Source organism: Ostrea edulis, chromosome 9, assembly GCF_947568905.1.
Source record: "Ostrea edulis chromosome 9, xbOstEdul1.1, whole genome shotgun sequence".
NCBI classification, from domain to species: domain Eukaryota; kingdom Metazoa; phylum Mollusca; class Bivalvia; order Ostreida; family Ostreidae; genus Ostrea; species Ostrea edulis.
Window position 1 is genome coordinate 38,132,259 of NC_079172.1, and position 14,298 is coordinate 38,146,556.

The 14,298-nt window shown below is 36.2% G+C and overlaps 1 protein-coding gene across 3 annotated transcripts; it reads right to left on the reverse strand.

Annotated features, from left to right (window-relative positions):
• Window positions 1-221: 221 nt before the first annotated feature.
• On the reverse strand, window positions 222-11,701 carry LOC125658748 (protein mono-ADP-ribosyltransferase PARP14-like). 3 transcript variants are annotated; one of them, XM_056149126.1, is made up of 8 exons: window positions 11,334-11,701; window positions 8,267-9,582; window positions 7,082-7,540; window positions 6,709-6,864; window positions 5,451-5,522; window positions 3,655-3,864; window positions 1,818-1,979; window positions 222-833 (listed from the first exon to the last, which is right to left on the reverse strand). In XM_056149126.1, exons 1-8 carry the CDS (start codon window positions 11,567-11,569, stop codon window positions 694-696), a joined length of 2,751 nt encoding a protein of 916 aa, XP_056005101.1. In that variant the 5' UTR covers window positions 11,570-11,701; the 3' UTR covers window positions 222-693. The 3 variants fall into 3 exon arrangements, with proteins under 3 accessions (XP_056005101.1, XP_056005102.1, XP_056005103.1); XM_056149127.1 differs by lacking the exon at window positions 11,334-11,701 and adding an exon at window positions 10,788-11,078; XM_056149128.1 differs by lacking the exon at window positions 6,709-6,864 and having other exon boundaries at window positions 11,334-11,691.
• Window positions 11,702-14,298: the final 2,597 nt, after the last annotated feature.

Genomic DNA, 14,298 nt, shown 5'->3' on the forward strand with positions numbered 1-14,298 from the left:
TACTGAACGTACTTCCATAAAAAAGAGCTGATATTTCGGAAATTGCGTATTCAAACGGGATGTTTATCATAAAGTTGAGTTGTTGGTTTGCTGTTAATATCTATGTTCAATAAAATATCTAAGCACGAAGCAGATGTGGAAGACCCTGTGGTGTCTTTAATTTCGAGTTCACTGTCATATATATTCATATTAAAGAGAAATTTTGAGTATGAATACTCTTATTTGCAAACAAAACACTGTTTTATTATTAGAAAAGACGAAAAACACAAAACATTCCTGTAAAATAATTGAGAGCTTGTATCACTCTTTCGAGGGCGAAATCACACTCCATATATATTAAATGCCTTAATGAGTCATTCATTAAATTTGGTCTAGAAAGCCACCTTTAAAAATCAGCATTAGCGATCACAAATACTAAAGTAGAAGGTAGCTAGTCAGTAATGTACTGCAATTATGACGCAGTTATGACACAGGATCTCGTCTCTTTCATGTTTCTTCTGTTCCATCCCCATTTATTCCTTTCTTTGCATGATCTTACCCAGTGCTGAATTTGGATATTAGAGAGCATAAAATCTGTCAAACCCTTTATCTTGCGTGAGAAATAAATATTTGCATCAGAAGTAGCGGTATTTCTTGTTCACAGATAAATAAGTTTATATCGCCCGAGCATGGTTGGCCTGAGCATTGACATTGTTATGTATCGGTTTGGACAGCATACAGAGACGTTTTGATTCGTTGAGCAGCTTTGTTCACAATATCCTGGGATCTTCCACAGATTAGGACATCTGCACACACGTCCTCTTCATAATCAGGGTTCCACAATTTCATGTTATCTGTTCAAAACGTAATGTTGTCATATAATTAAGGTTTTAAGTAATTTGTAATCAAAGTACTAAAAGTACTGAATACGATGGCATGTGAATACTCACATTTGCACAAGATATGACAACATAAACCAAATGTAATGCTAGTATTTTTCACTCGCAGTTCTAAATGCATGTGCAATTCCTCGCAAATTTGATAAATTTATGAATAGGATTGACAGTAACTGAATATTATGACATTTATAGAAATAGTTGACGTCATAAATAACTGTATTCCTGTACTTGACGATACGACCAAAACACGGTCAACTCTAGATGGCGTTGAACAAGAAGTGCATGTGAATGGATTGCAAATAGAAAAAAAAGATAGAGAGCGAATAATGATCAAACTCTTCAATCCTATACGGAATTCGAAATGGGCACATTCGGACCTCCTAGAGACACCAGAGGTTGGATAGACCGCCGCCATTATACACATTGTATATTATGCCCAGCGTTTAAAAATGGCAATGCTACCACATAATCAGGGTTTCATAACTTCACGCTAACTGCAAAATGGTAATAATTATAATTTCAAAGTAGTCTAGAAAAAAGAAAGAAATCCTGCACAGAACCACATAGGATAATTTGATTGCTATCAGATTACATTATATATACGACACATAGGATAATTTGACCCCTCTTACATTACATCATATATACGATTTTGATTACATTATCTATACAGTTTTAGTTTCGTTTCGATAATTGCAAAATAAAGCAGTTATTTATGATTGTATTTCAGAAGGAGATGAGGGGAAAGGATATTTTTATTACTCTTGAATAAAGTTTGGTGCGGGTGAAGAAACATCACAGGAGCACGGCGATCTGCAGATTTGACACTCCCCCTCCCACGCCTTTGCAAAAAGTACCAAGCCCCCCCCCCCCCCCCGGATATCGCAACACCCGAATTCCCTTCGTGATTTGCTACTACGTAAAGAAGAAGATGTTTACCGATGTATCGATCACGTATTCTATTGTGCAGGTCCACTAACACAGATTGCTCTAGAACTACGACGTAAATTTGGTTCAGGTAGACCGGTTTTCTTTTGACGAATTCCTCCACAGCCTCTAATATAAATCCTGCTGTTGCTCCAATGTTTCCTTGTAAAGATCCTAGAAAATAACAAAGCACAACTGAATAGTGTCTTTCACAATTTAACGATGAGTGATTGCTTTGTTAATTATATCATCATAATAGTTTTTAAGGAAACTGTATCATTTAAACAAATGCATAGGTATAAAACAAAAAGAGATAAATACTAGTGGTAGTTTTTTTTTAGATGATCATCATCTTTATAAAGACGGAAATAAAAAGATTGATATTTAGTTGAAACTTACAAACTGGCTAATACTTTTTGGTATTAAAATAACTCTTGTTGTCTACCCTCCGACCAAAATGTAGGCAGAGGAACAAAAGTATTGATTTACACTTTCTTCATCAAATGGACATCCAATAGTCCAATCCTTTACACAATAATTTAAGCACGATGCATTTATTTCCTCGCGAATGACACGTGCACATAATGACTTGGAGAATGCCTCCATTCCTAACAAAAGCGTTAAAATCTTTGTAAAGCATTTCAAATTCTTTGAAGTTAGATTCAAATTAGCACTTATTCGATGGCCTGGAAATCCGTAATGCTAATTAGTGTAATGCTAAGTGGTGTAAATCAAATGTGGATTCTGAGGCACTTTTAGTAAACTTGAAATCGCAAAACTTTTCTCAAATCAACAACATCAAAACGTATGACTTTTCAACACTTTACACGACCATTCCTCACGATAAATTAAAGACTAGACTTTTTGACATCATAGGCAGTTGCTTCTTCAACAAAAATGAAAAACTCAAATATTCCTATATAGTGATCAGTCATCCAAAAAATTACTTTGTTAAACGCCACTCCGATTCCATACACAAGTACTCTGAAGTTGAAATAAAAAAAATATGCAGCTGGAGTTCCTCATTGACAATATCTTTGTGGTCTTAGGTGATCAAGTGTTCCAACCGTCTGCTGGAATTCCCATGGGCACGAATTGTGCTCCTTTGTTAGCTGACCTGTTTTTATATTCCTATGCTGCAGAATTTATTAAAAAAAACTTCTACGCGAGAAGAAAAAATCTCTTGCTATGGCCTTCAATTCGACATTTAGATATATCGACGACGTATTATGTATTGACAATAATACTTTTCATTCATATGTCCTTCGATATATCCCAGTGAATTCGAAATAAAAGACACCACATAGTCATCCACTTCTGCTTCATACTTAGATATTTTATTGAAAGTAGATATTAACGGCAAACTAACAACCTAACTCTATAACAAACGGGGTGATTTCAGCTTCTCCATTATTAACTTCCCATATTTATGTAGCAATATTCCATTATCACCTGCATGCGGTGTTCTGTTTATCAACTACTTCGATACGCAAGATCGTGTTCTGCGTATGATTAATTTTTGAACCGAGGCATGATACTTATCAACAAGTGGATTTTACAGGGGTTTCAACAGTCAGCATTATGGTCTGTGTATTGGTTTAATTTGCAAATACAATCGATCATTAGGTCAAATGTTGTCGGACAAGTTTCCTAGCAATTGTTTTGCAGTTCTTCTCATTTTGACTACGTATTACTCTGTTTAACTGTGTTATTATACCAACATTATTCAATATAACGAAGCTTTATGAATTGTTTTCTCTCAAAACTCCCCCCCCCCCAACAAATTTTGTTATTAGTAATTTCTTGATAAACGAGTTTTTCTGCAGCCAATGGTTAGTCGTCTACTTACCAGTTCCCAAAGCAGGGAAGGCCAAGCTTGTCAGTTTCATTTGCTCTGCCTTTTGCAGACATTTTAAAACCATTTTTCTCCACGCCAGGTTGACTTTACTAAAGGTCCGTCTGACAGATGTAGCATCAACATGGATTATAAACAGGGCGGGGATCTGACAGGAGTCGCCTGATGTCGTGACAACCAGACCATGCTTATCCATCTCTCGACCTAAAAAGTAGAACCTAGAATGAATATCATTGCCAGGACATAATGAAGCATTAAACAGCCACCAAAAGCCATTTTCAGCGTACATTTCACACTTTCAATTTCCTCTTTGATCGAGATTCCTAATTAAATGGACACGGAGTTCAGTGAACAGATAAATAATATGAAGAAACACTTAACAGCAACTGTGACGTCAGTATGAATGTTCTGAGCATGACCAGATGAAGATAACAATCAATGATCTATCTCATAACTCCCAAAAGGAATACAAAACTAGAGCCAAGCTCGTTGCAAAGGAACGAGAGGTCTTCCGTCGGAGCTGTGTGACATAAAAACCTTAAACTTGACCATATGTCCTTGGGTCAGGTCCTAATGCAGCCTAGTTAACATGAAAATACAGGAACTGTACATGAGTATGTGTGTGTGGGATCTAACTTTCGCCTTCTTTCCCTCTTGATATGTTATACGTAACATCACCCCGGGAAAAATTATTTGAAATACTTATCCAGTGATTTACAAAAGACGAATACAAGTTAAGTTTTAGAAAGAAAATAATCAACTGTACTGTGACAGGAAGATAAGTACTGTAACGATATAAGTAGTTTGGCTACGCTGGCGATTCTGACTTCTCGTATGTACTTATGAAATAGTTTGAGAATTTAATATATATCATTGAAATGAAGCTATAAAGGTGTACTATAAATTTTTATCGTTAGGTGTTTAATAAATTTATACTACTCAAGTACATGCGTATATGATCTCATTCCACGAATCAGTCTTTTGAGGCGCGCGTGTATGTGGGATTAAATTCTTTCAGCATTTAACTTTTCAGTCCCAATAATGGACAAAAAATTACTATTTAAATTTATGGCTCAGGACATACAATAAAGGTTTATAGCTGTTACCAATATTTTATCATACAACAAAATTATGATAGCATAATATTCAGACTGAAGAGAAAAATTCATCGAGTTTGAATTATTTATACATACAAATCAAATAAATTGCTCTCAAATCTTGAATATTTTATTAAACTTTCATATCTATCTGCGTAAATACATGTAGGTATATTATGTACACAATGCTTACTCCTCCTAGGCACCTGGTCCCGTCTCTAGTATATCCGTGTTTTGCCCAACTCTATTTTGTATTGCTTACAGGAGTTATGAGATTGATCACTGTTCGTTATACTCACGTTTTACTATAGTATACGTCGCTTCTATTGAACTCTCTGTGATAATGAAGTAAAAATAAATTCCCAGTAACATTATTTATATGGTTCAACGTCAGTTATATTGAACTTTTGGTATAATGTCCAATTCAGGTCGGCCCGCTAAATCTTATAATATCCGGAGTATATTGTAATTCAAAGATGGCAGAGATAGTAAAGAAGAATCAACGGGAAAAGATAATCAAATTCAATTAATTTCTAAATAAATCATTTTGAATAATAAGGAAATGATATACTGAAACAGAATTCAAACAAGACTTGTGTATATAATGGAAAGGGAAGTAACTAACTGTGACCAATCTCATAAATCCTGTAAAAAATAAAACAATTGAAAGTAGGGCAAATGTATTTTACGTACGTTTCTCTGTAGAATTCAATTGCTTTTCCAGTGATGTTCCACCTTTAATCAGAATATTTTGAGAAACTGCACCTGCAATTTAACAATTGATACACAAATCCTCCGTATAATGTGTTATGTTGCATTGTTAAAACTACATCAGGAAATACCCATAGATGTGCATTTCAGAGATTGATATGACTTTAGGAATTTATTTGCAATATATTCATTATTTAAACTGTGAAAATTGTTTCAGAAGTGGCAGATCTACAGTGAGCGTTAGGGGGTTGTATCCTCTCCTCCTTGATTGAAGAATTTGTTAATGGTCAATTTTGTGCATTTTTGGGATCTTTCACCTTTCTTGGGCGGTAAAAGTACAAATTTTGTTGTGGAGGATATCTATGATTGCTTGGTGAGACTATGATAGAGGTTTCAGTGTTGTATAGCACGTATATGATTGGCCGGCGTGGAATCAAGAGCTATAATGTGGAAAAATGGATTCTTTCAACATTGGAATGGCGATCTATTCTAGTAACACACACACACATAATATGTGTATGGGATATTTCACTGATCGCACATAGCAGTGTTTCATATAGAGACTTTACCAGCCTTGTGGAAAAACATTGAATGAAAAGAGAAGACAACGAACAATCACATATATCTCACAGCTCACGGCAGGTGTGACCGGTCGACAGGAGATGCTTACTCCTCCTAGGTACCTGATCTCACCACTGGTGTATCAAAGGGTCTATGTTTGCCTAACTCTCTATTTTGTATTGTTTATAAAAGTTATGAGATTGATCTCTGTTCGTTATCATCACCATGGAAATAAAGATATATTGATATTTATTATCCTGCCCTATGACGAACACAAATTAAGAGTAGGGCAAACATGGATCGGTGGACACATCAGATGTGGGATCAAGTGCCTAGGAGAAGTAAGCATTCTCTGTTAACCGGTTAAACCCAACGTGGACACAACACTGTATTTCAAACTGATAGTAATTTAGTAATGATGGTTCTTAAAGTCTACCTCGATACAGAACCTCGATTTAAGTGTCATCTTAACGACCCCTAATAGCTATTGTATTACATATTCCTTTCAATTTCGATAATTTGCAGTCAGACCCTTGCCTGTAATATTATGTTCTATATCAATTTAAAAAGATCCTCAACAACATTCAATATTTCGTTTATGGAGCATTATTTACAGGGTAGAGGAAATGAACATCCTTATAGGACAATAAGGTTAATAAGTTCAGAACAACATGCAAACCTTTAGTGAGATCAAGAAATTTGTTAGAGCTGTTCACAAAGGCGTCTACTTGTGTTTCAGTGATGTCACCTAAAATTCCATGAACCATAACCTGTCCCACATTGAATGTAAAGGCTGAAGATAAATTTATTCGCGGAGTGGTATCCCAGTTCTCACCTATAAGAGACTTTATCATTAACGGCCACTGAATCAACACTTATACACCACACATAAATTAGATATTTATTACGACTTTATCAATAAAAACCCACTAATAATTGGGGTTGAGTATCTTCTGGACCTACAATCTAAACGCAAAAGAAAATAATTCTATAAAGCTGTTGTTTGAATTATGAAAGAATTAAAATTGGAAGTAAATTCAACAATGGCGAACCTGTTTTGACAAAATGTGAAGTAAAATCATTCTTGAAATGCCCTTCAAGGAGACAATCGCAGGAAGGTCGTGATGACATAAACTCGTAAAGGAAAGAATGAGAGGATTTCCTGTCATCACAGAATACGACGGTCCTTATCCCGCTCCAAGGGCGAGAAGTAAAATAAGCCTTAGTGGTACCGGCTAAAGCCTGAACTTGTCTGCTCAATGATAGTTTGTCAGTAACGGAAAAGGCAATGGACCGAAATCTCTGCCGTTCTATCTTGGAAAAGCAGAGATGATAGGCTATCTCGAGCTGTTCTCTCTGGACATCAGAGCTGAGATCTGGGATGATGATGTGTAGCAGCGTCAGACAATTTTTCAGCTTCCCGGCGCCAGTCGCTACCACGTCCCACTCTCCCGGTTTCCCATCCTCCAGTGCGGTTTCCTTACATTCCTTTATAATCGTCATTCCACCTGCTTTGTAATTAAAGTAGACAGTTTAAAAAGCAATGTATATACATATAGAATATAAAACAGATTTTACCTCTGATCGTTCCAAGGGTCGGTGTTTGCTCTACTCTTGATTTTGTATGAATTATAGGATTTACGCCAGAGGTCCGAGTTTGCTCTACTCTTGATTTTGTATGAATTATAGGATTTACACCAGGGGTCCGAGTTTGCTCTACTCTTGATTTTGTATGACTTAGGGGATTTACGATGTTGACCGCCGTTCCTTTTTACTTCACACCGGTCGCGGTAGCTCAGAGACAGAGCGTTCGCTTCGCCACCGGGGTGTTGCTCGTTCCGGCCCTGATCTTGGCATGACAGCGTCAAACCTAAGTCATAACCTGAGTCACAAACCCAAGAATCCTTTAAAGATTCAGAGGTGAGAGTCACGGGTGTTTTGGATGTAACCTTTTAAAAGAGGTCCAACCTCGGGACAGGTGTTGACACGTCAAAGAACCTTCACTGCTATTGGTCTGATAGCTATGCCTACGTCCAAACTTTCACTGCTATTGGTCTAATAGCTATGCCTACGTCCAAATCTGTGTACCACATCTACACTTGGTAACGTTTCTATATGAGTGAAACATTCTCAAAGGAACGTAAAACAAACAAACCAAAAAGCAATAAATGTCTTCACTTTCTTTGCTAAAACAATGTAATCATCTTCAAAATAGTAAAGAAGATATGTACATTTACCTGCTTTGACTACAAGCTCTGATTGGCGGCAGTTTGGCTTATGTTGAATGTTTGCGTACACAACCATAACGTCACATTCTACGTATTTAAGACTGCCCGCCATTACGATAACTTTTCTAGCTTCAGATTCAGCCTCGCTAATACACGACAAATTGACAATGTCGTTTGTACAGTCAATCTGGGTTTCTACAGCAGAACAAATGTCGGGAAAAGTGTCTTTATATCGAGAGGGAATTGATACGTGATGGACCGACCAATGAATAGTTTGTATAATGTCTGCAATCTCATTTCTGAAACGAACAACATCATCATATTTCCCACTAACTCTGATTGCAAAGATTTTAGAGTTTGTCGATGACACAGCATTATGCTTCCGTGAAAGGGATTTGATTTCCTCTGCCCTGTTTTGCAATATATATCTAAATACACAAGGCCTGTACAAGTCCACAGTTTCAAAAACCTGGCTCCTGGACAGAATGTCGCGAACCTCTTTCACTGTAGAACGACTGTGATCTACAACGGATACGACGTGGACAGCCCCTTCCACTGGCACAAATCCAATCTTAACAAGGCCCGGATATTTGCTTTCTATTTGTTTAAACATCGGACTATATTCTGTAGGGCTTATTGAGCCGGCAAAGTCGCCTTGGATATCAACGTACTCTTCTACAATACTACTTAGCAGAATATTTTCGGATTTATTCAATTCCATTTCTGTAAATGCACACAACTTCACAGCGTCTAATGATGACGTGTCTATGAAGCACAATGCCTTCGATGCTTGGATTTTTTTACTTAGATATTTCTTTGCATTTTCCAGACCTATAAGGTAGCGGCGTTCTGGGGATAGGTTGCTGACCAGTCTTTCTTTGATGAGGTATCGCTCATTTGATATAATGCTTTTGGCAGAAATTAGCGCCTTCTCACACCCCAGTAGTTTTATCTTATATTCAGTCAGATCCATCGTCATCTTTACATTCTTCACCTGTTTTGTTATTTGGTTTTCAATGCCAGAATTCATCAACAGAAAAGCTTCGCACGCTGACAGTGGGATTTCCATCTGTTGTTCCTGTGAAGAGTCGTCACACTCCAATCGTTCAATTTCCATGATGGCTTTATCAACAAAATATGTCAAACCAATAATGTATACCGTCCTGGAGTCTAAATCAGTTTTCATTAAAATATTTTGTAGACTTCCTAATTTTTGTAAAATATGTGAATGTTCGTGTGATTTCAAAGATGTAGCTTTGACAGAGATATTGCTAACGAAATGTTGAAGACACCCCTCCACATCCTTTCTCCAGTTCAATATGTCCCTGTTAAGAGAAAAAAATAATGCCTAAAACCAAAGAATCACTTATATTGCAAAGGTGATGAAGAACAATGATCAATCTCATATAACAAGATAGAGAGTATGGCAAACACAGACCACTGGATATACCAGAGGTGGGATCAGGTGCTTAGTAGGAGTAAGCATTCTCTGTCGTCCGGTCGACTTTATTACTGTATTAGCAAACCATGAAGTACAAGTGAGACGTGTATCAATTTTCTCATAATGAGTTATTACTTGTGAAGGTATATCGCAGAATAATGACCGCGGCATTCCTCTTTTAACCCGGTGTTATATTGAAGTTTTATCCGGTGTTATATTGAATTTTGACCCGGTGTTATATTGATTTTGACCCGGTGTAATATTGATTTTTACCCGGTGTTATATTGATTTTGACCCGGTGTGATATTGATTTTTACCTGCGGTGTTATGTTGAATTTTTACCGGTGTTATGTTGAATTTCTACCCGCAGTGTTATGTTGAATTTTTACCCGATCACAGTTATGTTGAATTTTTACCCGGTGTTATGTTGAATTTTTATCAGGTGTTATGTTGAATTTTTACCCGGTGTTATATTGAATTTTTTCCCGGTGTTATGTTGAATTTTTATCAGGTGTTTTGTTGAATTTTTATCAGGTGTTATGTTGAATTTTTACCCGGTGTTATGTTGAATTTTTATCAGGTGTTATGTTGAATTTTTATCAGGTGTTATGTTGAATTTTTATCAGGTGTTATGTTGAATTTTTATCCGGTGTTATGTTGAATTTTTACCCGCTTTTATATTAAATTTTCACCCGGTGTTTTGCGTATAAGTGTGTCTTGTTTGACATCGTGAAAACAGTCCGATATTTTACTGGATTAATTCTGTTGATATTTCATAGAAAGCCTACAACTTAACAGTGATGCAATCGAGTTGTCTTGTTCAAGAGGACATGTCCCCATATTCATCTATCTATCTATATATGCACGACCTAGATTGAAATTTGATATCTTTATATCTATAAATATATTTTTGTTGATCGGAAACATTACATCTGAGTTGCCAATACTTTTAAAAATCTCATTTTGAAATATTCACAGGAATAGAACTAAATTTCAACAGTTAAGTTGTACTACATCATCTTGGGGTGGGGCAGAAAGTTTGATTATAGCAGATATCAACAATAAACACCACAACTATCCTGCACTTACAATAACTTAAAGATAATCAGATATTGTGCGACACGATAAGGATACAATGCAGAGCCTATTCTCCGTATCCTAGTGAATAAGGCCGAACGCATCGCAACCGGGAGGTTCAATCCCCGTCCTACGTCAATCCTATTTCAAAAGATGAATAGCGAGTTTTTCAGTCTTGATTGAGACTACCAGTTTTCCGTGCCAAGCGCCCAGGACTAGAAGTGAAAATGACGTAATTGTTTAGGAGCATAAAAACGGAGGTCTAGTGGTCATGGTAGGCGTTGACACGAGAAAGAGCAATGGCGTAGCTTCCATTGAGGCAACCGAGGCAGCTGCCTCGGTAAAAAACAACAACACCTTTTACGTTGTTAAAATGTCGATAGCTTCTGGGGGGTTGCGCCCCCTAGACCCCCAGCCTCGGTAATATTCGAACCCAAGCTACGCCTATGAAGAACCGCCACGCACGGGTCAAAATCTAAAGCTGACAGTCTCTACAGGAGTGAAAATAGGTAGGACGTAAAACAATAAAGTATATGTATGTTTTACAATGACAAGCACCTGTTCGGATCTGTACATCGTATGTATAATCCAGTGTCCCCGTTATCCGCCCAATCCACACAAGCATAAAACACGGACAGCTCCCGATCCAGTTCTTGTTGTGTAGAGTTTGAAGAGAGAATAAATTCAAGTTTAAAACTTTCGATTTCAATGTAGACACTTCGTGTAGAAAGCGAAAGTGGAAATCCGCCAGATACCCGAATGGAAGAGATCCCGTCCATGGTTAGACAATTCATCCGAATCAAAGCATGTTCTTTTCTTTAAAAACAATGCGTGTTTACAATGTATACAGCTACATGTACGGTGTATGTAATGAAATCAGCACACCCGGAAGACAATCATTGTGACAAATCAATGTGTTCTTATCTGTAAGTACATAGGGTATTTTGGCGGATCTCATTTTTTCTGAGGAGTTTACGCAAAGCATTGAATGTATATTCGCAACCTTGTTTTATTGTAGTTTGGAAGATTTCTTGCATTTATGAAGCATGATTTCATCATCGAAAAAAATCATACACGCTCTCAATTATTTTTTCCCGGAACAATAAAATGTATAATTTTGTTTGCAAATAAGAGATTTTAAAATCTAAACTTTAGTTTGATTTGATGCATGCTATGAATATCTAAAAATCCTGCCAAGAAGACTCGTTTAAATCAGGGACATGGCATATGTCGCTGTTTAAATGTTCTGATATCATTTCTGAAAATTATATAACGGGTTTTGGTTAACATCATTTTAATATACGACTACATGTCATTGAAAAAAAGCATATAATTAGACAAATATCAGGGCCGTAAATTAACCTTCAATTTTGAGGAGGCAGGAAATTAGGCGGGGGTCTGGGGGCCGCCCAGGCCCCCAGACGCTGAGCACATTTTGTGCACACTGAACACGTTTCGTGCAAAATCCTTGATTCTAGGGCCTTCTAAGATGTTACTTGACTAACTCATTCTAAAAGAAAGATTTGGAATGCTTTTTAAGGGAGGTATCATGTTCTTAGTTATTGGAAACAACATAAATTCTAATGAACTTTAAATTTTAATTTTTTTTGGCTCAAAAGTTGGAGGAGGCAGCTGCCTCCTCCGCCTCCATGTAATTTACGGCCCTGAATATGTTTTTTTAAAAAGAAATTGAAATGAAATGATGAAATTTTAGAATATCTCTATTTTGATTTTAACCAAACCACAGAAGAAAAAAAAATCCTGATGCCGATCAAAATTGATAGAAATTACTAAAGTAATCACGTTGTTGCTAATTTTAAATGATTTTCATCTAGAAATTAGTTTCTTTTTTGAATTCATTCAATTTGTAACCATTTTACATCAAGGAAATGTAGTTTTCAGATCACAAAGTTTTGTATGACCACGGGCTTGATTCAAAGAAAAATCGCAATATTTCTGAATTTGGCCAGTACATTTCAATTTCTTTTTAAAATGCATTCGTCCGATATATCTTTTTTCTAACTGACATATTTTTGTAAAAAGATTTTAGCCGTAGATTAAAAAAAACAACCAAGTAACGTTATCAATTTTCATTCATATTTTTATTTAAAAATTAGATCGTCTATCGGAGTATTTTAGGCATGTTTTATCACATATTCATGTCATGTATCACTTCACAGCGAAATTTGAAACAAAAAATCTCTTATTTGCAAACAAAACATCTTTTGTTTCATCTTTCCGGAAAAAATCGAAAAAAAATCAGATGACATGATTGAAAGCTTGTACGTATCACTCTTTCGATGCTAAAATCATGCTTCATACAGTGTTTTAACGAGTCATTAAATACAATTTTGGTACAATGAGATGCCCTTACATTTATACAATGTATTTTTCGCATTGAAACGCCAGGTAGCATTATTTGTCGCTCGACACATGTTCATCAATGTTCGCTTATTATCAAAGATAATATACATGACTGTATTTGTCAATGAAAGTCCACGTGTTCTGCAGATAAAGACATTGACAGTAAGACTTATAGTTATAAACTATCAAGAAAATAAACAAGAGTACCGCAAACGGTACATAATACGCCCGTGAAATGCTTACATAGGGTGTTTTTCTTGTGCTATAATTTGTATAACTTTGCTTCAGGTAGTATCAGCCATCATGAGGCTGTGACAAACTTTCATATGAACAAAGGGTCTTAGCTTAAAAATTTAGATTTCCTCAAAATGGACCAAGTTCAACAACCTGTAATTTTTTCAAAAATGGAAGAAAATCAAAATCCTTCCCCAGATGCACATCTTCAATACCCATACAAACACTCCACAAAATAAGATGGTCCTCACTTGAAAACTGTGAGAGGAGTTGGGCGGACAAATTATGTACCCTCCATAAAATATTAATTTCCAAATAAACTAAGTTCAACAACCTGTAATTTTCTCAAAAATTGTAGAAAATCAAAATCCATCCCTCATGGACATCTTCAATACCCATACAAACACTCCACAAAATAAGAAGGTCCTCGCTTGAAAACTGTGGGAGGAGTAGTGCAGGCAAATTATGTACCCTCCATAGAATATTAATATCCAAATAGACTAAGTTCAACAACCTGTAATTTTCTCAAAAATTGTAGAAAATCAAAATCCATCCCACATGCAGATCTTTAGTACCTATACACCTACAAAACACTCCACAAAATAAGAAGGTCCTCACTTGCAAACTGTGGGAGGAGTAGTGTAGACAAATTACTAGTATTTACCCTCCATAGAATATTAATTTCCAAATAGACTAAGTTCAACAACCTATAATTTTCTCAAAAATTGTAGAAAAGCAAAATCCATCCCACATGCACATCTTCAATACCCATACAAACACTCCACAAAATAAGAAGGTCCTCGCTTGAAAACTGTGAGAGGAGTAGGGCGGACAAATAATGTACCCTCCATAGAATATTAACTTCCAAATAAAGGGGCAAAACTCCCGGAAAAAAGGTCGAAATGGATCAAAATTGCAGTATGAT